The sequence below is a fragment of the Lampetra planeri genome, chromosome 16 (genome assembly GCF_965212315.1).
Source record: "Lampetra planeri chromosome 16, kcLamPlan1.2.h2, whole genome shotgun sequence".
Taxonomy (NCBI): domain Eukaryota; kingdom Metazoa; phylum Chordata; class Hyperoartia; order Petromyzontiformes; family Petromyzontidae; genus Lampetra; species Lampetra planeri.
In genome coordinates this window covers 3736837-3764691 of record NC_136122.1, presented here as the reverse complement: position 1 = coordinate 3764691, position 27855 = coordinate 3736837, and the positions used below count along the sequence as shown (strand labels likewise).

Below are 27855 nucleotides of genomic sequence, written 5' to 3'. Positions count from 1 at the left end.
ATCAATTATTATTCCCTCACCCTATGTGTTGAGAACTTGGCATTTATGAGCCTCTTATCGCCACCATCCTTTAGTTGGCATCAAGACCGAGCAATTTGTGAGGCCACAATCATCACCTGCAGTTGGGGTTAGCGATAGCTGCTTGTCTTGGTCATTCTCCTGGCACTGCTTTGAGATGTAAAATATACTGGGAATGCATGAAATTCATGAATTACCATTCCGAGCAGCGTCTTTCATTCTAGACCGATTCGCGAGGCCACTTACGCACACAGCAGGTGTAGCAATTTGATCAGGTTTTAACATTTCATATCCATCATGGAATTAATCTTCGGCCGTTTTTGTTGTTGTCAAATTCTCGTGAGCGCGGCGTGGCTTGCGTGGCGAGTTCAACCCCTGCTTGGGGTCGACTCAGCCCACCACCCAGGTTGCAAGCTATGAAGAGATTGGTGCTATGAGCATCGCACCTAACACTCATTCGAGCGGGGAGAATGATTTTTTTAAAATAAACTAACGCTAACCTAGTCTATATAAACTATTTTTATTTTACCAGCTTATGCCCATTGAGCTACGTAGCTCTTTTTAAGAAGCAACCTCGCCGCAAATGACAGCTCAACTAAGTGGCTTATTCACGTGGAAATGTATCGCAGCCAAAAATCCACGTGACCACCCATAGTCATTGTATACAAATGGAGCCTTCCCTTCTGTGTATGTCTGTCTGTATGTCTCTATGTATGTGTGTGTATGTATGTCTGTATGTGTGTGTGTATGTCTGTATGTCTCTATGTATGTATGTGTGTATGTATGTCTGTATGTCTCTATGTGTGTATGTCTGTATGTCTCTATGTATGTGTGTGTATGTATGTCTCTATGTATGTGTGTATGTATGTCTGTATGTCTCTATGTATGTGTGTGTGTGTATGTATGTCTGTATGTATGTGTGTATGTATGTCTCTATGTATGTGTGTGTATGTATGTCTGTATGTCTCTATGTATGTGTGTGTGTATGTCTGTCTCTATGTATGTGTGTATGTATGTCTCTATGTATGTGTGTCTGTATGTATGTCTCTATGTATGTGTGTGTGTCTGTATATCTCTATGTATGTGTGTGTGTATGTCTGTCTGTATGTCTCTATGTATGTGTGTCTGTATGTCTCTATGTATGTGTGTGTCTGTATGTCTCTATGTATGTGTGTGTATGTCTGTCTGTATGTCTCTATGTATGTATGTATGTGTGTATGTATGTCTGTATGTCTCTATGTATGTGTGTGTGTATGTATGTCTGTATGTCTCTATGTATGTGTGTGTGTATGTATGTCTATATGTCTCTATGTGTGTGTATGTCTCTATGTATGTATGTGTGTCTGTATGTCTCTATGTATGTGTGTGTGTCTGTATGTCTGTATGTCTCTATGTATGTGTGTGTGTATGTATGTCTGTATGTCTCTATGTATGTGTGTGTGTGTATGTCTCTATGTATGTATGTCTGTCTGTATGTCTCTATGTATGTGTGTGTGTATGTCTGTATGTCTCTATGTATGTATGTGTGTCTGTATGTGCACGTTGAACTTCTTTCGCACCCACCGTGCTCAGCCATCCGTGCTAACCGGAGGTGTCGCGTCCCCCCCCCCGCCCCGCACAGACGCGCTCACCCTGGAGTTGCTGCAGACGCACCCGCAGCTGCGGCCGTCTCACCCCCGCCGCCTGCACCCACGCACGCCTCCCTCGCCGTGGGGCCGCCACGCGACATCCCCCTGGCCCTACCAGCAGTAAGCAAGCACCCCCCACCCCCACTCCCCACCCGCCCCGTCACCTCCTGGACCCCCCACCCCTCTAACCGCCCTACCGCCCCCCCCCACTCCCCCCGCCCCCCAACCCCCCACCCACCCCCCAACCCCCCACTCCCTCCGCCCCGTCACCTCCTGCACCCCCCGCAACCCCCCACCCCTCCAACCGCCCTACCGCCCCCCCCCACTTCCCCCGCCCCGTCACCTCCTGCACCCCCCGGCCCCCCACCCCTCCAACCGCCCTACCGCCCCCCCCACTCCCCCCCGCCCCCCCACCCCGTCACCTCCTGCACCCCCCCGCCCCTCCAACCACCCTACCGCCCCCCCCCACTCCCCCCGCCCCCCAACCCACCACCCCGTCAACTCCTGCACCCCCTGCCCCCCCCACCCCCCGCCCCCCCCGCCCCTCCAACCACCCTACCGCCCCACCCACTCCCCCCGCCCCCCAACCCCGTCAACTCCTGCACCCCCTGCCCCCTCCACCCCCCCCGCCCCTCCAACCATCCTACCGCCCCCCCCACTCCCCCCGCCCCCCAACCCCCCACCCCGTCAACTCCTGCGCCCCCTGCCCCCTCCACCCCCCCGCCCCCCCCGCCCCTCCAACCACCCTACCGCTGCCCCGTGTCTTATGACCCCGCGGTCTCCGCGTCACCGTGACGCCTCTCAGTGTGGCTCCTCTCGACAGACCCCTTCCCGTTACAGCGGCGGAGGAAAATAATTTTACCGCAAGAAAAGCAGCCAAAGTATCCATGTTTAGTGTAAATTCCGTGCGGTGCCTGCCAAAGCTGTTTTGCATCTTGAAGAAAATAATGACAGTTCTGTTTTTAAAGTGCTTATTCTACAATAAATATTCGCAGCACGCCAAGGAACACGAAACCCACTAACGAGCATGCGAAATGCGTCATTGGAAAATGATCGTAAAATCACACGGCAGCCGACAACCCAAGGAAAGAAGGTCGTTCCCAGCTTCACTGAATCATAGATCTCCAGTGCGTACTACAGGAGAAATACTCCAAATATGTTGATGCAGTAGTGCGTAGAGACTGGTTAATAAAGATGGAGATGGTTGTTTTTTGTTGTTGCTGCAGCTCAGGTTTGCTGCTTGAGTCGCGTAATGTGTGTATGTTGAACGTCTTTCGCACTGTACGTAGCCAACCGTGCTAATCGGAGGTGCGGGGGAAGGACAACAAGCCGAAAACAAAAAGCTGTTCAAAAGAAATGAGTTTTCAATTTGTATTTAAAAGTTGCACAGCTCCAGTAGCTTCCTAATGTTGGGAGGAAGAGCATTCCAGACGGCCGCAAGAGCGCATCTGAAAACGCGCGATGCGGTGGCCATCTTTGTTCGACGGGCAGCCAAAAGCCGCCGCTGCTGCGAGGATGACCGAAGTCCACGTGATGGTCCATGCTCCTTGACGAGATCAGCAAGGTCTTGCGGTCCACTTGTGGCCAATCAGTTTGTGTGTAGCGAGTGTGACCTGGTAACGAATTCGTTCGCCAACTGGAAGCCAGTGCAGCTCGGCGAGCACCCGATGGGCACGGCCAATGAGGCAGAGGAACACCGTTTTGGAAGTTCCGTCGATCTACAGAGGAACGCGTCGCATCACGGAACGTCGCCGTGAGTTGACGCCGCCAAACTAAAGCGAACACTAGGGCTGGAATGACGGATGAATCGATTCGTTGATTAACGAGGCACGCGCGGGGTCCGCGTGCGTGAGAATCAACGTTTTTTTTATTTCGTGTTAACGGGTTTGCCTCGCCCCGTGCAGCTGATTCGATTCACTGTAGTGTGAACACAAACATTTTAAAGCCTAAAATGTGCCGATCCATTTCATTGGATCACCAGGGGGAGTTGAATGCTCGAATCATGCCTGGGCCCTGTCAACCACGACCCCTTGCCTGTTTTGTAACACGTTTTCTTAATTGGCTTCAGCTTTAAAGTTTAGTGCATGTTGTTTTTGGGCGCCACGGTGGCGAGATGTTAACTACCTCACCTGGTATGCAGGAGGTCGTGGGTTCGATCCCGACCCTGATGCCTGTATATTTGGAGTTTGCGTGTCTCTCTCCCCATGGCCACCTGGATTTTTCTCCGGTTTTTCCCTCCACATTTAGAATCAACGTGCGTTTAAAATATTTGGCTGCTATAAATTTCCACGTGATCAGCCACTTCGTTGAGCTGTCATTTGTGATGGCCAGATCACTTCTGAAAAAGAGCGACATAGCTCAGTGGGCCTTACCTGGTAAAATAAAAATGTGTTATTTGTAGTCCTTGCCAGAACGATAGAAACATTGGGTCATTGCCTTCAGATTGCACCACTGAGGGTGGTCACGTTTTGGCCTCGGACACCCAGTGATGCTCAGGCAGGTGGCACACCGAGCGGCAGGATTTCTCCGCGCAAAGTAATCAACGATGTTATCTTTAAAAGTTGTCTCACGCGAGGCGACTAATACAGTGCTCACCTTAGTTTCTGGGTTTTCATTTGCGGATTGTTAAAGCAGGTGTTCGTCCGTGCAATGCAATCGTAGACATAGTGACTCCAATGCACGCTGAGGCAGTCCAGCACAATCCGTTTGTGGCTGCGTACATGTGCGTGTCCTCGTCCATGCTACCCCCCTCTATCAACCGGCACTGACCACTGTGGTCAAATTACTCTCGTGACCTGAAGGCTTGGGGAGGCCATCGGCCAATGAAGAGCTGTTGACCCACTGCCCTCATGATGTGGAGTCGAAACGACTCCACATCGTGAATGGAGCAACACACCATCTCATCATCATCATCCCACCTATTCCGGAAGCTTACGTCACAGAGCGACTTCAACATAGCGCACAATAATAGCCACTCGCTCACTTGATCCTCATCACCAGCGCTATCACAGCCAATGAAACAACGAGGCCCTGTCTGCGTAAGGGAAGGTCCCACGAGGAATCCGAGTGTCCTTGTCCAGGGCCTCTGTCCAGCGCTCGCAATAAGTTGTGTACTGGACCTGTTCATCCATTCATTTGGTGTCCATCGGCGTAGTCGCACCAGTTTTAAAATATCTCCATTGTCTGGCCCCAACGTATCATCTCGCTTCCCTCATCTCGTCCTTGCGCTCCTTCTCGCCCTCTGTGTTCACAATCCCAGCTGTCTCTCCGCCTCTGTCCCCCCTCCTCCTCATGCCCAATCACCATTCCGTTCTTTCTCGCTTCTGGCCACCTTACACTGGAACAAGCTGCCCCTTAACCTCAAACAATCAGCCTCACTCTTCATGTTTTGTTCTTCCCTTAAAACTCTCTTACTTTCCCTCGCTTACCCCAACTCTCCTCCCCCTCCCATCTCCATCGTTAACACCGTCACCCCTCTTCCCAGCTTCTCTACCCATTCATCGCACTCGCTCATCATCATGAACCACTCATTGTCACTTTCGTCATCGTCTATTTAATTAATCATCATCATCATCATGTACTAGCATCCATCTCATCTCATCAGGCACTATTCTGCTGTACAAAGAGCTAATGCTTTGTTCAGCGCATTGGTCGAGGTGCTATATAAATAAATAAATAATACGTTCAGATCAGTGACCGTCTGTGTGGGGCGCAGACCCCGTGCACGGCACTGGTCGATTTACGCATTTAAAACATTCGGGTTTGGCAGAGTTTCTCTTGTGCAGTCGTTCAGCAGTTACAATGCAAGACTCTAGTTGGCGCACCCCCTGTTACTTGTTGTGAAGGATTATGATAATAATTACAGCTTTTAAAATCTGAAGGAACTTGACATCATTGACAATGGGGCGGTGAGGTTGGGAGAGAAGTTGCGTACTTTAAATGGAAATTGCCTCCTGAAAGAGAAATGTCCGTTAGGCCGGGACTTCAAGATCGCCACCGAACGGGACTTCCTGACACAGCCGTGGGCAGTCACGGAAGGAAGGCCCAGAGATCGCTGCCCATGGACTTCACCTTCAGCCCTTTCCCAGCCCCCCCACCCCCCCTCCTGCCCCGGCGAACCGCGCCGTGACCGCGGCCGCGTTGCGAACGCGACGCCCGTTCTGCTTCCGTCGTGCCTAACGATGGACCGCTCTCGCCCAGTGTCGGCACGCAGACGGAGCACAGGGAGGGCCATCACGCGCCTAAGACCCGGCGCGTCTCCGCGGCGACGCAGACCAGCGAGGTGAGCGTGCTTCCCTTGTCGTCGTCGTCGGTAGTTGTCGGTCGCTCGCTTGCACCCGAGGCGTGGGAATTGTTTGCGAAGTCGCCACGGATCACGCTCCGCTGGCACGTGGCCCCGCCGCTAGCGAGCAAGCGCCGGGTAGACGATGAGACCACAATGTCCACCACGTTGCCTCTTGGTGTGTAGGTAACGTAACTTTGTTCGTAATAAAAGATTTGTTCGGTTAGGGGCCGTCCATAAATGACGTCACGCACCTGGGGGGGAAGGGGGTCAAACATTTGTGACGATGTGTGACGGGGGGGGGGGGGTGAGAAATGTGACGTCACATCAAAATGCGCAACTTTAAATAAATATAGACAACACGTTCTATATCATTAAATAGACTTTTTAATACATGTTTTCTCCTACAACATCAGAGTGCAGCGCCACATTAAATACGCACTACAATGACAATAGTTTAAAGCGATTTGAAGCATGTTTTATTTTTGAGGGGGGGGGGTCTGACTTTTTGTGACGCCGTGTGACTAGGGGGGGGGGTCAAAAAACGTCCAAAATCGCGTGACGTCATTTATGGACGGCCCCTTACATCGCATAAATTTAAACGTGTCGTTAACCCACCACCACCTGACACTGCCAATCAGTAAGGTTTGTCACGTAAACAAAATGTGCCAATTAGTGACTACTTCAGCACACCGGTGTGTTGGAGAGTAAACCCACTGCAACATTTACAATTGTTACCCAAAAATCTGTTATTATGAATAATATTGGTGGCAAAAGCCAATTTGCTAAACCAAAATAACGTTGGTTTGTGGGAAGTATTTACATCAACAGCCAATGCACATTGTTATTGAGGCCTTTTTTAACTAAGTGTTGTGGCCCCATAAAAAAAGATTACTCCACACATGTACACGACATAAACATACAAATGTGCTGCAAATACTCGCTCATGTGCACGCACATAGGTACACATGTCCACATGATAAGCCACTTCGTCGAGCTATCACTTGTGGCCAGGTCGCTTCTTAAAAAGGGCTACGTAGCTCAGTGGGCCTTACCTTGTAAAATAAAAAAAAGTTAATATTTGTAGTTTAGTATTTTTTCCTGAAAGGGTGAAGCCTATTCTGTTCCCGTCATCTGATTGGTCGTCTCTGCACGGTTCTTTTTGTGGGGGTTTTCGTATGGCATTGGAAGCGGGTCGCCGCGAGCGGAGCGAACGGTTTTGTTGCCAACTCCGGCAGGTGATGGACAAGCCCTGCTGTTGCCTCCACCCCGGCCTGTGGCTGCCTCCGTTCCCGTCGTCCGGCGCCACCAGTGTGTCCCACAGCTCCGGCCTCGACAGGATCGACGGCGCAGAAGGCGCGGCGGTGAGTTTTCAATCCAGGCAGGGTGCGGGCCCTGCAATGATGCAGGCCGGTCCATCGTTCGTAAAGCGCACGGCGTGGGGCGTTGCGTTGTCAGCGGCGCGCTGCCGGTTGGTAACGCTTGGGAGAGCCTCACCGAGTCTCGGGACTTTTTTGGGAGGATCGCTCGGGGTTTGTTTGAGCAGTCGTGCTCCATTTTTAAGGAGTGGGGTAGACAAGACAATGAATTAATTAACTTCATATGTATGGCGATGTTCTGTGAGTGGTCATCAGCTCGCGTAGCCACACAGAGTCATGTGACAGCCTCCTCCTGCAGCACGTGCAGGGCAACAACAACCAGTCCGCCCAGCACGCCCTGGCGCACTTCACAACCGGAGACGATTTGCTCCACGGTCTCCTGCTCCCCGCACTCACACAGCGCGGCTGTCACGTAGTACGCCCCATCGATGTTTGGAAGCGACACACTACACCCTGCCCAGGTCACGCCAGGGTCACGTGATAACACCCACCAATACAACGGGATAACAACTCAAAGATGCACACAGATGGGTTCACGAACCCACCGGCGGTAATCTCATCTCCTGGCCACGCCGCAGTCTCCGTGCGTTTGAGAGTTTCGCAAATGTGTGCCCAACTTTGAACGTACGTACAAGTGGTCACCACGACTCGGCTACACGTGGGGTTCCCCCCCACCACCCAGACTGGGAGGCTGTGAAATGGAAGTGTACGATAAAGAGTTGAGGCACACGCTCAGGACGAGGCGGTGATGTGAGAGGGCCGTGGGATGCCGGGACGGTGGCCTCTCACTGCAGACCACACCATCCCGCAGGTCTCACCGGCAGGAACATTTTTTCCGCAGAGTCCAGAATTCACGCTGCACATTGCATGATGCCGTCGCCCAGACGCTCGCTGGTGCGTGTCATCTCAGGCTGGAGGTTAAAAGTGATTGTTGGCTCTGAATTCAGGAGGGGCAGTGCCTGGATTCCACACATTTAAGGAGGGAACCGGCCTGGTACGTAGTTACAGGATGAGGATTTGCACGTGTTTGGTGCCAAAATGCCGAAGTTTCTCGGAGCGCTTTAGAGCGCACGCAATAAAACACGGAGCGCCGAGGGCAGGAAGGGAGAGGATAGTGGGAGAAGACGGAAAAAAGGGGCAACAAACGTGGGACATCACCAGAAAAGGAAATGATGACAAGCCTGGACACGCACACACGCGCACATGCACAGCTCCCACGTGCGTGCCTGCGCGCATGTGCGAGTCCGCACGCATGTGGCTCAGCGAACGGCCCCCTCCCTAATTTTAATCGCCGCTCTCCACGTCGCGTGGGACGCGCCCATCAAGTAGCTGGGGTGTGCGGTGCGCGCAAAACTCGCGGAGACGCACGGCGGCTGCCGCGACGACGACGATGGGGCCGCAAGCAGCGATCGGGGGTGGGGGGCGGCCCTGGGGACCGCCGAGGCAATGCTCGTGACCGCGCGTCATTTGCCAGGACCGCAGCCTGCGCGGCGAAAAATAGCACGGGGTTAATTGCCCGGTAAATGCACGTGCATCTCTAGATGGCGGCCACGGAGGGTACAATGTTTGTTTGTTTTCGATGTCAACGATGGTTCGAGCACAAGCAACGCGCGACAAAGGCCACAAAAGATTCGGAGGGGTAGAAATAATGGAGGCCTTTTAGGTAGCCTCCTATGTTTTTCTTTTCTTTATGTCAGTCGTGTTTCAGTTATCTCCCTCTCTCTCCCCTTGTCATCCCTTCCTCCTTACTTTAGACATTTTTTTTACCCTTTTCCTTTTCCGTGGGACCCCCCCCCCCCGTATTGTTTGTTGCAGCGAGTCCATTCCCCATCTTTCTATCTCCTGCTTTTCATAACCGGTTTAGCTTAAGTTGACGGTGTGTACACATACGTCACAACGTGATGTAACAGGCTCGCACATTGCCTCAATAAATGTTTAAAAAGGCCACAAAACACGCCAAAAACGGCACAACACCGTCGAAGGTGTAGTAGAAAAGATTTGAAGGCGTTTCTTGAATTGAGCAAGGTCGTGAGAAACTCGGGTCAATGAAGAGACGACGGGAGGGAATTCTGAGTCGGGGCATTGGGAGGAGAGCCGCAAACAGAGCTGCAGTGTTGGCGGTTGGACGCGGGATTTGAAGTCGGGGGCGACATGAGCTGAGGCCACACCGCCCGTCACAGCTGGCATCTTAAAGTGCTCCACGCTTCTGCTCGGATTTTGATGTTGACATAATTTTCACAATTACAAACGCAATTGCGAGCCGGCCTTCGCCAGCACCTGTCCATTCTCCGTTGTCACAACAACAGCAACAACAAATTCCGCAGTAAAAATGTTTTTGGGCTTTTATTTCTAGAACCCTCCGTCGGCACCACATTTGCGGTTATTAATGCTTTTCCAAAAGTCACTCCAATTAAACACACGTCCGAGCCAAGCCAAACCCCTGGCTAAATCAAACAAATTTCATGAGAAATGTTTATATCTAAATGTTTGGTGTTGCTTGTGTATCTGCCACAGCTAAATATGTAAACAGAGCCCATTTAAATGTTTCATGCGACTTCCCATGCTTTTCTTTGCCCCCCAGGGTAGACTCTCGCTCGCCTCCTCTGGCGGTCACCTCCACGGTCTCCTCCTCATGTCTCCACGCCCAGCTCCTGCGCTTATTATCCTTTCCCACCCTCCCATCATCCCCGACGCCCCATCTCTCACGCAGCCGACCTCTCTTTCCCACACCCTTCTCCACCATTTATCCTCCTCCTCCGCAGTACTTCCTGTCCCTACACCACCCCGTCCCTTCACCACCCCGTCCCTACACCACCCCCGTCCCTTCACCACCCCGTCTCCTGCCACCCCGTCTCCTGCCACCCCTGTTCTGTCACCGCCTCACCCTTTGCGTGCCCTCACTCTAGGCCGGTAACATCACAGGGGCCATGTCAAATGGAACGTGTGTGCATTTTGGTCACGAATTTCACGGCCGACTTGAATCGTCTTAAGAGGGACTTTTAAATAACTTGGCGGGAATATGAGAACATTGCTACAAAATGGGATCTTTTTTTGCCAGTATTTGATACTGCCAAAAAAGGCCCCATTTTGAAGCTGCTCACCCCGAGCTATAAATGTCCTGAGTGCATTGTCTTTGTGCTGTTCGCCTTTTGGCATTCTCTGGTCGAACAATGGTGATGAGACTAGACCCTAACGAATGCTGTCTGTGGTGTAGGCCATTCAGTTTAAAAGACAATGCATCTTTTATCAAATCATGTTTGTTTGCATGTTCACCACAAGTACATGTTGTTAATGCAGACTTAATTCCATGCAAAGAGTTTCTATTAGGTGTTTGAACATCGTCACACCTTTCGATTTAAAGCTTTCGTGACTGCAGGGATTCATCTGCTTGGTTCTTTCGGTAAAGTCACGTAGAATGGAAATAATAAAATAATAAAAATAAAACATAATAAAATAATTCTCACGAGGTTTCGGCCACAACGCAAGCAGCCGTCCTCAGGTGAAGAACAGGTCTGTCGCCGCGTCTTTCCGACAGACCTGTTCTTCACCTGAGGACGGCTGCTTGCGTTGTGGCCGAAACGTCGTGAGAATTATTTTATTATGTTTTATTTTTATTATTTTATTATTTCCCTTCTACGTGACTTTACCGAAAGAACCAAGAAGATCTTCACACCTGTTTTATTGCCAGAAAGGGTAAAACCTATTTTTATTTTTTTCAAATCTGTCGAAGCTTCATCTCTAGTATCGAGAATGTACCTCACGCTGGGGAGACGATTCCAGCTTGATATTACGCAATACTGAAAGTTACATTTAATTTTCAAAGCTTCGGGCTGAAAATAGAATTAGCCGTTCCTAATGTGACTGCCAATTGGCAATGCGTCTATTTTCTGTTTTTGGCAAAATTAGAGACTGTACTTGCCTACTATACTTCCTGTCGCAGTGGTAGAAGCAAACCACAAGAGAAGGAATATTTAGAGGAGACAGATTATGAAAGATTCTGATTCAAATCAATACACAACGTTAACAAATGTATCAACGTGTGCGCGTGTGCGCGCGCGCCACGATCGGAAACTTGGGTTGTGGGAAAATAAAGTTGGCAGCCTCATTGCTGTGGCAGTGATTAACTCCAAATATTCTCGTGGACGAGCCTTCTCTGCCGGCTCGTACAGCTGCCCTCGCGAGCGCCGGGGCGGCTTGCGCTCAGCTAGAACGTGCGACGTTGCCTGCAGAGAGGTTCCTGTGCGTGCGAGGAACGAGCGTCTTACGCCCACCCCCTCCACCCACCCCTTGCGCTGTTCTGCTGCCCCCGCACAGTGTGGGGCCCGCAGCCGGTTGCCTCCAGGAGCCGCGACGCCGTCCAGTCCATCGGACGCCTCCGATGCTTCGCCCGGCATCGACACGAGCGGCAAGGCTCAAATAATGTGAGCGCATCGACCTCATGCCTTGCATGCGCTGGGTTCTTTTTTTTTCACCTTCCCTCGCGGATTTGTTGAACGCGGCTTCTGTTGACGCGGTTGGCGCCCCGGATTAATTCCTGGCACTCTTTTTTAAAATCCAGCTCGCCTGTGTGGTTTTATCCCCCCCTACTCACGGTTTAAACCTCACAAGAGCCGTAGTAAGTACAAAACAACAACTCTCTTCTGAAGCATAACGATTGAAATCGTAAATGAATTGTTTCGCCAAAAAGCCGTGCTCGCGGTGGAACGGTTTGCCGGCGCGAGAGTCACCCGTTGACTAAGTAACAGCGTCGTGGCGGCGCAGCGATTCTGCGATACGTGTTGTTACGATGTAAGCTCCGCGATAATTGCATCATCCGTTTTCTTAAAATATCGCCTTATCTTGACTACCATTGGTCGTGTCTCGTATTCCCCATCCCTTTCTTTCCTCACGACACATTTACAAAATAGAAAAGCAAAAAAAGCACATGAATTAAAAGTTGTAAATAAGTAACTACTGCCTTTGCCTATTCATTCGTCCTCAGCAAAAGAAAAATTCCGGCGTAACTATAGGCTGTTATCGACTGCTTATATCTCGCATAGCTGACGGCACGTGCGTTCTATACAAGTCACAGATTGTCTCATGCCAGACCCAAGTGGAGTGAACTCGAGTTACAGGAGCTGCCTTGCGATCTTTACTTGTGCCAGACCCGTACAGCAATGCACGAGAAAACGGTGGAAAACATTCGTGAAGTACAATCGCAGAGTTAAAGGTAACTGGTATCGCAAAGACCAGGTCATGTCGCGAAAGTTCACCTTGTTCTGGTATTGCGTTGTGAAAGATTATATCGAAGCAATCCTCATGAAGACGATTCATCCTGTACCACGAGCAAATTTCAAGTAGCGACAGCTCTAGTGAGGATCGGAAACTTGCAACATGAAGACATGCAGTGTTCAACACGATTAACACGAGAGACTCAGTCAACATGCAACGTTTACTGCACCGTACATAGCCAACCGTGCAAATCGGAGGTGCAGGGGAAAGACAGAAAACTAAACACAAAAAGCAGTTACAAAGGAATGAGTTTTAAATCTAGTTGATTTACAAGTGCATAGCTCCAGTGGCTTCCTAATATCGGAAGAGAGAGCGTTCCAGACGGCCGCAGAAGCGCATCTGAAAGCGCACGATGCGGTGAGCGTCTTTGTTCGATAGTCAGCCAAAAGCCGCTGCTGCTGCAAGGATGACCTGCGTGATGGTTTATGCTCCTTGACGAGATCAGCAAGGTTATTGGTGGTTCAAACAAGGTACATGTTGTGAGTTTACTTTCCAACACATCGGTGTGCTCTACTAGTAACGAAATGGCATGTTCTGTTTACGTGACAAACCTTAATAATTGGCTGTGTCGGCTAGTGGCTGATTTAATGACACATTTATATTTACCCGATCTAATCCCCCCCAAAAAACCCCTCTATTATGAATGATATTGTGGTTCACGCTGGGCCAATGATGGCACGTGTGGTTGGAACCATTGGACCGGCATTGACGCAACGTCGGCCCAACGTTCCACGTTCACTGGGTAGAAGGCTGGTGAGTAAGTTAGAGATATATATCACACTATGTCAGAGACAACATTTGCTGGCTGACTGGTGGGAAGGTCGAGGGAGGGGAGTTAGGGATGGTGGTGGTGGTGGTTGAGGGACATGTCCAAAGGATGAGCAGGCTGCTATTTATGAGCACAACAACTTGTGCATGCTTGCAGAATGATTGCGGTGTAATGTATGTAACGATCCTGTGATGTGAGCACACGTTTCTCTGAAGCAATTCCACGTGTGGAATGTACGCCTTACGATGCTATTGCTACCCCAAGTTATAAATTGGGTTAGCTCATCACGTTTAGAAGCTGCTCAAGCAACCTTAAAAAGGTGCGTTAGTTACAGTTGGTGAAAGGTTACGTAAAGTGACCTTCCACTTTTCATGTCGAATTAACGTACCAGTTTACACATCGTTCGAACGTCCATTTGAAGACATTAGAAGTTGCCATCTCTCTCAGCTCTCTGCGTTCAATAGGTCAGAGGTTCCAGTCGTCAGCTCTCGGGCGCACGATTTAGATCCATGTTGCACTTTTAACAGAAATATGCATTTAATAAAGCGCTCACAACCTGGAGAGCTGACGTATAGTGTGTGGGCTCTTTCAGCGGCTGCTCTTTAACGGCCCTTGAAACAAAAAAAGCAAAGCAATCAAGTTCAGCGGGAGCCGGGTGTTGATTTGCGTGTCACGACCCCGTCATACTTCTGCGAGCGATGGATGGAATGTCGTCGATAATGCCGCGGACACCGACCGTGAACGCTGCTTGCGAACTGCTCTTCCCCCTCTCCCCGGCAGGCCTCACAGCTTCAACCACAGGCGTTCCATCCGCCTGTCTCGTTCCTCGACGTCCAGCTCCATCACCTCTGTCGGTAAGACAGCAGGTACTTCAAAGCTTCTCGTTTCACGGCAGATACAATTCTCTCCCGTGCCTTTAAGGGCACTGCCAAATCACCTGGGACAGTGTTCTTCGCTCGTTTTCACTTGCGCCGATAAGACATCATCAGTGTGAGGGCGGCATGTTGTGTCAGGGGACACACATCAGGGGCCGCCAGTGGCCTGCGGGTGTTGCAGTGAAGAGCGCTGACCTGGAGTCGACGCAACCCACAGATAATAACGAGCAATATGCCGCAGCCTACACCACAAAACACTTGATACACAAAGGCAAATATACCCCGTATAGCCTCTAACAGGCTGGTTGGGTGGCCAGCACCACGCCCGTCTCCTCAGTGCTGATGCTTACACACCACAGCCAGGCACTCATTTAAGGCGGAAACGGCCTAGGGGATGCTCAGCATCGATGCATATATTTGTCACTGTTTGGTGGTGAGTGGGAATTGAGCTCGGGTCGCTGGTTCCATAGCGCAGTGCGCTAACCACTGCGCTACCGCTCCCCACACTCGATATGCAAAGTTCACACACACAGGGCCACAACGGTATTTGTGAAACGAAGCAATTCACAAATATTTGTTGTCTTTTTTTCGTTCTTCAGAGTTACTCATCATGCTCCACAGCTTGAATCTTCTTGCAAACGAAGAACACTTACAATGATTGGCTTCTGAAACCCGTACCTCCCATTCGTTGATCGTGGCACGAGCGGCGATCGGCGCGCCCCCGTTTGACGCCCACACCCTCTCTGTCCACGACCCCCCCCCCCCTCGCCGCGTGAGACGAGGATGGCCGAGTGCTGGACCTGCTCCGGGACGAGCTGCCCGAGCCGCTGCTCGCCGAGGAGGAGCATCGGCGTAACCTGCAGCTCCTGGAGGACGCGTCGCGTGCCAGCCAGCGCTTCCTGGCGCGCCCGGGCCGCCGATCACGGCACAGCCTCTCCGAGGCGGCGTCCTCGCCTGGTGCGTGACCGGGGGGCATGGGGACACGGAGATGGGGGCATGGGGACACGGGGTACATGGCACGAGGGCACAGGGGCAGGGGCACACGGAGATGGGGGCATGAGGACACGGGAGAAGGGATGGGCAGAGGACCTCACCAGTTTCGCTGGCTCCCCGTCCGCCATAACTTGACCTGCACCGTTGCTTTGCTTTGCCTGTAACGAAGTCTGCTTAATTCCAGGTCTGTCCCCTCGGTCCACACCCTTTCCACTCCCGTCATGTGGCACGTCTCTGGCTGGCACACCACCAGGTAAGTTCACAACGTACACGATGGATAGGGTTGCCACCTGCCCTGGTTTTCTCAGGACCGTCCTCTGTTGTCGCTGTGCTCACGCAACACGGATCTCCCTTGTACAATAGCCGGCCACTGGCTAAACGGGATCATCCGTGTAACTTTTGAAAACACTGCTGTTATGGGAAATCTGTAAGCCTTTCCATGGACATTAAATGTCCCAGTTTTGTCAGTTGTGTAATTCAAGTCAATGCGTGTTCATGTAGTTTTCTCCTTTTCTGATATTGTGAGATAATCTGCTTCCTATATGGCCAAGTTTTTGAACCTCAGAGGTGGTAATCTTCTTAATCCCGTGCCATGGCCACACCGGCATGCCTCAGTTAAACCTCGATTGCCACGGTGCACTAAATTGAAAGCTCATTTCTTTAGAACTGCTTCGTGTTTAGTTTGTTGTCCTTCCTCCGCATCTCCGACTAGCACGGTTGGCTACGTACGGTGTGAAAGAAGTTCAACAAACATACATACACACGTTTCATAGCCACATCAACGTGCCATAGGCACCCTGGTTTCTTGAGGTTTCGGCCAAGTTGAGAGTCTGAAGATGTTACGCCATTTGTTTGTCCATATGCGGCGACGGTACTCTCATCTCTCTCCCCCTAATCTCCCCCATTAACACAGCTGATGTGCTTGCGTGCGGGGATGGGATTCCTTTCCAGCTTGAACCCCGCCTGCTTGCCCTTGGCCAACATAAATAACCTCTTGTTGTAGCAGCTGTCCCGCTGTGTTCTTCCTGGTTCAGAAGTTCCACTGCTGGATTATTTTTTTCGCCTTAGGACGATCGCTTGTGTTGCGATCAAAACGTCGTGATACATTTTTTTTTTCTTTCTACCTACGTGACTTTACCGAAAGAACCAAAGAGCATAATAGAGGTTATTTTGGGTTAGATCGCGTAAATATAAATGTCTCGTAAAACCCACCACCACCACCCGACACAGCCAATTAGTAAGGTTTGTCACGTAAACAGAACGTGCCAATTCGTTACTAGTTCAGCACTCATAGGTTCTGTGTTGGAGAGTAAACCCACAACGTTAACAATTCGAGTACCGTGACATTTCATTTCGCTGGTAATTGCAACCAGCCTCATCAGGCGACAGGCAGCGACAAACATTGCGGAGAAAACCTGCATCGGCCAACATAACTTCTCCACCCATGGCGGCTGGCAGGGCAGATTGCACATGGGATGACTCAGCACGTGCAATGATTCTATTGGTTATCTCATTCACCCTGCTGTGTCTGTTTATGTTTGCAAATAGCATAAATAAGTGTCCCCGTTTCCAAGCGGTCACAGTTTACTGTGCGAGTCAGTTGGCGAGGAGAGAACTCATCCACAAATAGAAGACGTGGTGACGTGCACGAATACTTTGCCCCCTAATTGCCAGCGTCGTTCTTTCCAGAAGCAGGCAGGGAAGCAATTAGGTCACTTAGCGTGTGCAACTACATTGCTGCTCTTGTCACTGAGCGGCACGCTGCACATGTAACGTTTTTGGGAATGTTATTCTCTTGGTTCTTCTTCTTCTTCTTCCAAAGTAGACACTTGTGCGGGGTGGTCCTGGGGCTCAGGTGGTATCGTAGGGGCGTTAACGTTACAGGAAGGGGGTGCCCGCTTACATGGGGTGGAGGGGTGGAGGGGTGGAGGGGTGGAGGGGTGGAGGGGTGGAGGGGTGGAGGGGTGGAGGGGTGGAGGGGTGGAGGGGTGGAGGGGTGGAGGGGTGGAGGGGTGGAGGGGTGGAGGGGTGGCGAGATGTTAACTACCTCGCTTGGTATACAGAAGGTCGTGGGTTCGATCCCGATCCCGATCCTGACGCCTGTATATTTTGATAATAGAAAGGTTTTGGGTAGATGACGTACATATAAATGTGTCGTTAAACCCACCACCCGACATAGCCAATTAGCAAGGTTTGTCACGTAAACAAAACATGCAGTTTGTGACTAGTTGGAGAGTAAACCCACAATATTTACAATTCAAGTACTGTGACGTTTCGCCGGTAATTACAACCAGCCTCATCAGATCACAGCCAGAGTTCTGGTGAAAAATCCTTCTGATCAAACCAAAAAAACTCTGATTTATAATATTAGTCGTGAAAGCCCACGTGTTAAGCTGTATATTTAGGCTTAAAGCTTTCGTGACTGCAGGAATTCATATTCTTTGGGTCTTTCGGTAAAGCCACTTCAGGTGAAGACGATTGCTTGTATTGCGATCGAATGTCGTGATTTAGATTTTTGATATTTTTTTCTATCTACGTGGCTTTACCGAAAGACGCAAAGAATATGAATATTTAGGGTTTTCATGTCTATCTCCCTGCGGTTGCACGAATTATTTTCCGAGTCCTCCGGTTTTTCCCTCCACATTTACAAACACGAATTAAGAGTATTTGGCTGCTATACATTTCCACGTGATAAGCCACTTCGTTGAGCTATCATTTGTGGCCAGGTCGCTTCTGAAAAAGAGCTGTGTAGCTCAGTGGCCCTTAGGTGGCACTACAAGCCCGGTGACCCGAGTTCAATCCCTGGCAAGCGGCTAACGTCGGTAGTGAGTGATGTTTGAACCCGGTCGCATCACCAACCTTGCACTGACCGGGATGGTGAAGTATGGTCAAACAAACGCCATGACCGATAAGCGTGGGAACGCCACGATTTTGCAGTGCGCTGATAAATGTCTGCAAATGTACACGACTGTTAAGTTGATTATCGCACGGTGCAATTACGGCATTCACTTTGCCATTAGCAACTTGCGAAGTGACAACTTGGCTGGCATTCAGATGATGCGAGCTTATTCCCTGTTATCCTTCAAAAGTGTCTGATTTAAACATGAAAGCCGCAGACATTTGTCAGTCGCGTGGGACTTGAGCTGAAGCTTGAAAACCCACAGTTAGAAGGTGTCACATTCTACTCCGATAGGATAGTAAATTGAATCTGCAGGGATTGGTATCAAGAGAGCAACCACTCGTCAGAAATAAATCAAATCACCTCTCTAGGGGCTGCTTTGGCAGCAGTGTTTAAAGGGCCAAGCCAAAGCCACTCGCCACCTTGTCATTATCGCCACATAATAGCGGGAAAATCAACAGCAGGATAAAGGCGCTAGGCAGCAGTGGCCCTGCAAAGCAGAGAGAGAGTTGCAGAGAGATTGATTGACTCGTTTGTAATTGCACTGTGGGGGGAGCGATCTGTAACTGTGCGTCTGTCAGCCGGTCTATTGGGTTCAACTTTACACCCTGCCCGAATAAAGGGCCCTTGGCCTGACAGAGACTCGAGCATAATTAAGTCTCCATGAAACAGCAGCGCTAACGATGAATCTGGCGAGTTTCGAACGCATCGCACCCTTTGACGTGTGCCGGGTGTGCGGAGGGCCGCCTCTTTTAACGCCTCTCCCTGCCGCCGTTTTTTGTTGCCAGCGCTCTCGCCGCCGCTGCCCGCTCGGGTGGCCCCTCTGCGCGCTCCCACGGCCTGCCTCGACAGCGCCGCGAGCACCGCGGGGGCCTCCGCCGAAGGTGAACGGTTTGGCTCCGAGCAGGGCCACGCGACACCCGGAGCTTGGAGCGTCGTTCGCCGCGGTTCTGGTTTTTTGTTCGGGCTTAGTTTTAATTCAGATCGGCGCAATGTATGTCAGAATCAGGATCTGTATTTACAGCGGAGGAATCTGATGAGCCATGAAGCTCTTTTTCGCTGATGTCCAGTGTGGGGCAGGTGATAACGTTACAATGACAGTACAAACACACGGTAGCAGTGCAAAGTACAGTAAAGGTAAACAAATCACCCAAACACGTTAAACATTTGAACAAAATTATTCCCATCCTACCAGGTAACGCCGACTAAGGTATTAACTTATTTCTCAGAAGCAACCGGACTACAAATGATAACTCAACAAAGTGGAGTATTACGCTGAAATTCATAGCAGCAAAATACTCTCAATCATCTTAATGCATGTTTGTAGAACTTTTTTCGCACCATATGTAGCCAACCGTGCTAACCGGAGGTGCAATGTATGCTGCACGTTCCGTTTTTACTCGGTTTACCTCAATTGTGCTACGGGCATCGCATCACGAGGTGAAGAATTGACGTGGAAACTCTTTGGGAGCAGCACACCCCGTATGTCAGAGAGTGACTGTGGAAGAGATCTCACGGAACTTTTCCAGAATAATCCATCAAGCGCGGCAACTTTTACCCGTCACACAGTATAAGGCCTGCATCGCCACACACCCTGCCATGAGATTAAAAGCACTGCATTGAAACCGTTTTTTTATTTCTCATATCTGCAATTCTTTCCAGATTGAGTGCAAAACCAACTTTGAATATGATGATGTTTTTTTGGTGTGCAGTCACCAACTCGCTACACTATGCTGGGGAACCCAGTTTATAATCAAGTCCAGATTCTAACTTAGGATGTCAACGGCGCTGGCTCAATGTTTAACATTCGCCACCCCCCCAACGTACATTGTATTTGTTTGGTGGGAAATGATTCGCTTTCTCCTGTCATTGATTAAATAGTCAGGCTTTAGAGTCGCGTTTCAATTCAAGAATTGCTTCTGTTTTATTTAGTTTTTTACCGTCTCGTTAGGATGGTGAGATGTTAGCTACCTTGCCTGCTATACAGGAGGTTGTGGGTTCGATCCCGACCCTCACGCCTGTATATTTGGCCGCTATACATTTTTCCCGTGATAAGTCACTTTGTCAAGCTATCATTTGTGGCCTTCTGAAATAGAGCTACATAGCTCAGCGGGCCTTAGCTGGTAAAATTAAAACAAGTTGAGTTTTAGTTGTTAGTTTTTAGTCTCGTGCTGTGTCGCTTGCACCGTCTCGTTTGCTCAGTTCGCCTGTGGGTGACACAATGTAACATCTGAATATCCATTGCATGTGATTTGCGTAAAATAAAATACAGGCAGTCTATATCACGCAAACCATGGATCGATTTACGGGGCATCTTCCGACACGACTCTGAATGTATTTGAACAGGCGGTCTGGTTTCCGATGTGACTTGGCGTGGAGCTTTTGTTATTCTCGAGGGTTGTTGTAGATGTATGCCTATTAAACCCTGTTAAATACGGCTGATAAAAGGAAGAACACATAGGGCAAGTGACGTTTCTCCAGTTTCTACCATCTATGGGAAAATAGGGGTCCGATTTTTGACGGCGGGGTTTACAGAAATGCATTGCATCGTAAAAGCCGGGATCAAATGAACACGTAGGTTTTAGCGACCACAATCCTGGCAAATCGCCTGAAGAAGCTTGTTGTTAATCATCAGCTAAACGTCGTGCTCAATTGTAAATGTTGTTGGTTCTCGTCGCCATCACACCGATGTGCTGAAGTGATAGCTGATCGGCATGTTTGTTCACGTGCCAAACCTTACTAATTGGCTGTGTCGGGTGGCAGTGGGTTAACGACACATTTATATTTACGCTCTCTAAGCCAAAACCTTGATCGTGAATGTGTGATGAGAGCGGGGACCGCCTGCAGTGGATTCTTGCGCATCATGAGCCGATGCCATGTTATGGGCTTAGCATGTAATTATTTTTTTAATGAAAACATGTTTCCACCGTGGTAACTTTAAGACAAACATTTTCTCACACCAACACATTCAATGTTACCCAAGTCAGAGAACTTAAGTCTCTCTGTGAAGTCACATTTGGCAAATCCTTCGGTGACGAACTTCTCACGAGTAAAACGAATTATTTGGCGAAAATGTGTTGGCAGTATTGATAATTCACATTTGTAAGTCGCATTTCATTCGTAGATCCCAATGCGCCAGCTTGTTTGGAAAGCAGGAAATGAACAGAACATGCAGGGTAAACGGCCAGAACTAGCGTGTGAAGGCCAGTCTAGAGAGGTGAGTTTTCAAGACGGACTTAAATATCTATAACGACTCTGATTGTCTTTACTACCAAAAGGCAAAGCGTTGTCCACTAGTCTGGGAGCTGCACTGGCAAAAGCCCCATCACCCCAGGGACAGAGCCTTGACCTCGGTGTACTTGGAAGAAGGCGATCCGCAGATCTCAGGAACCTCGTTGGAGAGTCAACACGGATCAGTTCCTGCAATTATTGTGGGGCTAACCCATTGAGAGCCTTCTCGGTGAAGCGCAGCGGGTTATGATCTGGATATCGTGCTCTGTGACAGATGGGACCATTGCCTGAAGACCTTGCCTGTTAAGGCAAGGTTGTTTGACTACGGGCGTTTGAGTTTTTGTTTTTGTTATTTCTTCACGAAGCGCTTTCGTGAGAAGACGTGAAGGTCGTGCTCGCTAACAGGGATCGTTCGATCGTCCAAACGACCCTCTCAAGTTGACACGCCATTCTCGTTTTCTAACCGCGCCTCCCCCCATTGGATGGAATGTATCGCAGCATTCAGTTTTGGAGAAAGAGTTTAATGTTTAGCGATTTTAAAGAAGTATAAAAAAGCGCGTGCTTCGCATTCCGCCCTAGAATATGATTTGTACCGTCGCGAATGATGTTGACAATATTGCACAATGCCCAAGTGATGCTTCAAAGTTAACCAAATTAGTTGTTGACATGCATCTTTGTGCTACGCAGAAAGGGCCATTGCCCAAAAGGGTCTCACCTATTGTCTACACTTTTCTTTTTCAGGCCACACAAAGTGTTGCTGACGAATGCATTGAGTTTGTGTGTTTTAAGCAACCTTCACTAGTTGGCTGTGTCGGGTGGTGGCGGGTTTTAACGACACATTTATATATTTACGCGATCTAACCCAAAAAACCCCTCTATTATGCTCTTTGGTTTTTTTGGTAAAGTCACGTAGGTAGAAAAAATATATATACATCACGACGTTTCGATCGCAACACAAGCGATCGTCCTAAGGCGGAAAAAATAATCCAAAAGTTGAACTGGCGGTACACCGGTGCAGCATAAAACAGTCTGGAATCAAAATATGAACCGACATTCGCCTTCCGACTGCTTCGACATCACGAGATCTGATTTTGACGCACCCCCACCGCCCCGTAAATCGCGGGGAAACTAAATAATGGTTGCTAAAAATGTGCTTTTTTTATACTGCGCACTACCGTTGTACCGCCAATACGCTTAGCCTTTGAAGACAATTTCGCACCCACTTTTATTCAAAATGGTCGTAACTGGAAAAGTTTAGAAGTCGCTTAGCCACCTTTTAGGATGATCGGTTGACCTGAAGCTCACTTGCATTGCCAAAGGCTGGTTTTTAAGGACACGTTTGTGGATAGAAGTGTGTTTTGGTCTGAGCTTCGTTTGTATCAACAGACGGCAACGGTAACATTCCTGTCCCGTCGTCGGGCAGTTAAACAAAAAGGGCCTGCACTACTGCACTGCTACGTGATCTTGACAAGCGTTATAAATAACTGAACTCACTTGAGTAGGTTGGTACGTGGGGAAAACACCTCGTTTTTTACATCTTAATCGCAAGTTTAAAAAATGCCAGTAAAACGCACATTGTTAATTAATTTGTGTACTACATTATCTTCTTCCAGTCCCTGGAGGTCCGTGCTGTGCCCTGCTATGGACTTGCCCTCATTTGCAAGCAACAAAATAGATAAGCAGACAAATACGTCGTTTTCGTATACCCGCCTCTCCACGTAGAAAATAACAAATTACAGAACCCCTCGGCAGCACGCTCTTCTGCAGTGATTCCGTGCAAACAGCACTACATCACCGCGGCTGACGTGATGCACTCCCAGATGGCCGTGGGACCTTGATGGGTTGTGCAAAAAAAAAACGTTTAATTTTTTTCTTACATAGAGAGACCGATAACATGAAAGAGACATATTGTCTGCTTATATATTTTGTTATTTATGTTCTCCACAATTACTCTGATGACTATTCTTTTGGTTCTGCGTCCCATGGGCCTCAATGTGTCTCTGCCCGAAGACGGCCTTTGTCAGTCGTGAAGTCCGAGAGGGATTACCCAACCACGGGGTGATCAGGAGGGGTATTGCTCAGCATTAGGCATGGAATGAGGCATGATCACTGATCTCGTCCGGGAGCATAAACCATCACTGCCAACTCCGGTCATCCTCGCAGCGCGGCTTTTGGCTGCTGGCCTTCGAACAAAGACGGTCACTGCACCGTGCACTTTCAGATGCGCTTCTGCGGCCGTCTGGAATGCTCTTCCTTCCGATATTAGGAAGCCACTGGACATTGAAAACTAATTTCTTTAGCGCTGCTTTTTTGTGTTTCGTTTGTTGTTCTTCCCCCGTACCTCTGATTAGTACGTTTGGCTACGTACGGTGTGAAGGAAGTTCAACACACACACATACATGCTTGCTTACATTGATTTGTTGAAATTGATTCGAGAACTGGCACAGTGGCCCAGAGTTCAGAGCGCTGAGCCGACACTGCTGAGATCCTGCGTCGGAATCCTGATCCAGGCAATTCGCCAGGGATCCGACCGGGTTATCGAGCGGAGTGAGTTGATAAGACTCGGCCTGGTCACCAATATTTCGGTAAAGTCACGTAGGTAAAAAATGAAATTAAAATTAATAAAAAATAAAATCATGTTTATTACTTTATTTTATTTTTTTATTAATTTTAATTTCATTTTTTTACCTACGTGACTTAAAATTAATAAAAAATAAAATAATGTTTATTACTTTTTTTTTATTTTAATTAAATTTTTTACCTACGTGACTTTACCGAAAGAACTAAGAGTATGAATCCTTGCAGTCACGAAAGCTTCAAATCGGTCACCAATGACTGCAACAAAACCATATCACATCAACATTGATTCTGCATTAATTTTTTCCTAAGTTTCAGCTGGAAGAGTTAAATATGAAATCTCCCTTTGACCGTGTAGACCAGGTCACATGACGAGATGTCAGCAGTAGCTCTGCGGTATCCGCTTCCGCGGGCCGGTCTCTAGCACGAATGGTTGCACTGCTCTGCGAGAACTACAAATGGATTAAATCTTGATTTAAAGCTTTCGTGACTGCAGGGATTCATATTCTTGGTTCTTTCGGTAAAGTCACATATAAGGGAAATAATAAAATAAGATTAATATAAAACTATATTATATAAATATTATTTTATTATTTCCCTTCTACGTGACTTTACCGAAAGAACCAAGAATACAAATGTATTCTTTATCCCCCGACTTGACACACAGAGCACAATTGGGTTAAACCCGAGGGAGCATTTGAGAGGGATTACCCAACCACTCGCAGTGCACGAATCAAATCACGCGCTGAGGAATCCATTGCTTTAAACTCATGCAGTCGCTTTCCTTCGTGCTAAATAGAATGAACGAGATGGAATAAGCGAGACAAAACAGAAAGTCTAAATTGAGACAGAGTAAACGACAGGGGCAGACAGAAGACTGGACTGTGTGTGCGGTACAGATTAAACAATACAAACGCGATCACTGCAGACGAGACGGGCGAGGTGAGACGAGGTGTACAAACAGGATTGGCTCAATTGCTTGAGACGGAAACCACGGACGAGGAGAGACGGCACACACGTGACTGGGCAAGTGACATCGGGCAGTTCAGATGTGATGAGCAAATACAAATGAGGCAGCGAGTCGAGGCGAGGCTCGTAAAGCCTCACCTCTTTTCTGGTTTCCCCATTCTCCTCATCTCCCCCCTCCCACTGCTTACCACCTCAATCATTCTTATTTTGTCTCCGGCTTGTTTCCTTTGGTCAGACGCCTCGGGCGAAGGCACTCTGTAAATATAAAATGAGATGCCGTACAAAACGGTCGACACAAATTGGTACGCCGTGGACCATCGTTAAAATCGTGTTCTTGTGTTTGAAAGTCATCGCCACGGACTCCTGACACTGACACTTTGTAGTCGGCACCTGAGGACCGTTGCTCCGAGGGAGAAAATAAGAAGGATGCACCCAGACATCGCGCTTACGTTACTTTAGTTCTTGTTTCATTTCCTTACATTATCCCCCCACCCCTTCCCTCTCGCATGTGTTTCGAGCTTCTTTCGCACCGTACGTAGCCAAACGTGGCAATCGGGGGGTGCGTTCCCGTCGTCATTGTCGCATCTCATCGCAGGATGTGTGCGCTGGTGTCATACAAAGATCCCCCGTGTAGCCTTCACACACCGTTGGGGCAAGTGCTGTTTGTTCCCCTTCCCCGTGAATCTGCTGCTCCCGATCGGGAACCCCGTTCTGTGGTAGCGCGGTCGAGGCCGAGTGCCACCAGACGGACACGTGCTCGTGACTTGCACCGCCCTCGGCGACGTCCGTGTTCCTATGGAATAATAACGCAGCGAAACATTGCGATCGCCAAATCGTGACAATCAGTCCCACCTCACGGAGGGCGAGCCGACGATACGTGTGCGCGCGCCTATCGTGGTTTTTGGCTTCTGCGGTAATGACCGCGCGTGCCCAATCTGCCACGCGCGTGCCGGATGGTATCAACAGCGTCTTCACCAGGGCTAACAGCGTCAAGAGAGACTCTATGCGCTTGATAGGCAGTGCTGGCGGGGGGGGGGGGGAGCTGAGCGCGAGGCATAACCATTGAGGGTTGCAAGATAATTATCCGTGGCATTTGCTGCTAAATCTCAATTTCGTTCAGTATCCATCCTCGCAGAGTGCGAGGCAAGTCGTGAGAGCTGTGAAGTCTATCTCGAGGTGAAAAACGAGACATTCTAGGGAGCTGAGAGGCGCGGAGAGCCAATGGTCGTGTCAGGGACAGCCTACTGCTGAGATCCTGGATAGCACTCTCCTGAGCTCTCTGAGATTAACCCACGGGTTATCATTGCCTCTTGCCCTGACCGATGGTGCGATTGAGCTGGGGCGGTGGTCGCTCCACAAGCCTCTGGTCCAGCACCGTGGCGGCAGCGAGGGTTGGTGGATCGCACAAACGTCGTGGAACTCCCGTCCCTCCCCTCCCGTGCGCGGACAGCAACAAAACGTGCCCCTCCAGCAGTTCCATCTGTTTGCTTCTCACTCGCGTGGGCTTTCTCCAGGCGTTCCGGTTTCCTCCCCACATGTAAACGCTCATTAATTCGCCAATAACGCCTCGATATATATAGAGGACTGCAGAGCTTGGACAGTTGTTGGCAATGGCTCGTCGCACGGCTGCCTTCCTGCGTGTCTGTGGTAGAGGTCGCAAACGGGTTTTGATTCCTTACCCATACCCGTACCCTGCCGTACCAGGGTCGCAAATGGGTACCCGTACCCGGCCGGGTACGGGTAGCCGGGTATCGGGTAGGGTACGGGTATCAGGTACCCGGTTGCGACCTCTGGTCTGTGGTTCCTCCTCGCACCTCTGCGTCGTCCTCTCTGTCTCTTCGAGTGAGCGAATATTGTGTGGTGACGCGTTCCAAATAAAAAAAACATCTATAATTATTGTAACCACGTGACAATACGTACAAGCCTTTGTCAATCCGCTGCTGCACAAAGGCCACTCCACGCAATGTTAACCGTGGCGGTTGTTTGACCATACTTCACCGCGCTGTTAAGTCGAGGTTCGTGAAGGGGTGGGGAGTCCAGGACTGGTTCAGATACCACTCGCCACCGATGTGAGTCGTCGCCGCGCTCGTTACACACAAAGTGCTCGCCACAAATGAGCCACGATACCGCGCTGATGAGATGGCGCTAGCCGTTCTTCCTCCCCCCCCCCCTGGTGGTGTTAATGCGAGGTCTCTATCTCCTCCTGCAGGTGGAATCAAGAAAGGCCCCAAGTCCCTGGTCGAGACGGTGAGTAGCATATTGTATGTATGTTGGACTTCTTTTGCACTGCACGTAACCAGCCGCGCTAATCGGAGGCGCTGTGGTTGTATGTATGTTGGACTTCTTTTGCACTGCACGTAACCAGCCGCGCTAATCGGAGGCGCTGTGGTTGTACGTACGTTGAACTTTTTTCGCACCGTACGTAGCCAACCGTGCTAATTGGAGGTGCGCAATGCTGTAAATCTCTCCAACGTGTGATCCGTGGACACCAGCAGCTTGTCACAAAGCACCGGACGTTTCATTCCCCAGTCGCACTTTTTTTTTTACTAGACGTTTTACGGCGCTCCTGGAGAAGTTTTAGCTTCGAACGATCTGTCGTCGTTGGTGCTGGGCCGTGGTGAAAAAAAAAAAAAAACCTCGACGGTGTGAGACGGTGGTCGGGGGAATCCACGGGGGCTGGAGATGGAGTGGTTGTTGTTCCATCTCACGTGGGGGGCGTCTCGCCTTTGAAAGTGAATTTGTTTTGGGTCAGATGAGTGAAATGCCAACTTTAAAGTGACTTCCAGAAGCGTGCCTTCCTTAAATTAACACGCAGTGTCGATTGCCTGACCAGGAGTTACTCTGCGTTGACCACTGATGGGGTGGAATGATTGAACCTGTCCTATTGCGTTATTTCCTATGGCCAAATGAAGAGCGACGATTGGAGATTCGTTTCTAAGTGATTTAGCCATTTAATTGTTCAAT

The 27855-nt window shown here is 49.6% G+C and overlaps 1 protein-coding gene across 1 annotated transcript in view; it reads left to right on the top strand.

The window, feature by feature from the left end:
- Positions 1-27855, top strand: part of LOC144722934 (inositol 1,4,5-triphosphate receptor associated 1-like) — a 127178-nt gene that overhangs the window by 65108 nt on the left and 34215 nt on the right. The window contains exons 5-13 of the mRNA XM_078601359.1: positions 1640-1766; positions 5847-5928; positions 7167-7292; positions 11622-11728; positions 14128-14213; positions 15000-15179; positions 15400-15468; positions 18903-18998; positions 27101-27138. Coding sequence (XP_078457485.1) covers positions 1640-1766; positions 5847-5928; positions 7167-7292; positions 11622-11728; positions 14128-14213; positions 15000-15179; positions 15400-15468; positions 18903-18998; positions 27101-27138 — 911 coding nt within the window. The remainder of the gene's footprint in view (positions 1-1639; positions 1767-5846; positions 5929-7166; positions 7293-11621; positions 11729-14127; positions 14214-14999; positions 15180-15399; positions 15469-18902; positions 18999-27100; positions 27139-27855) is intronic.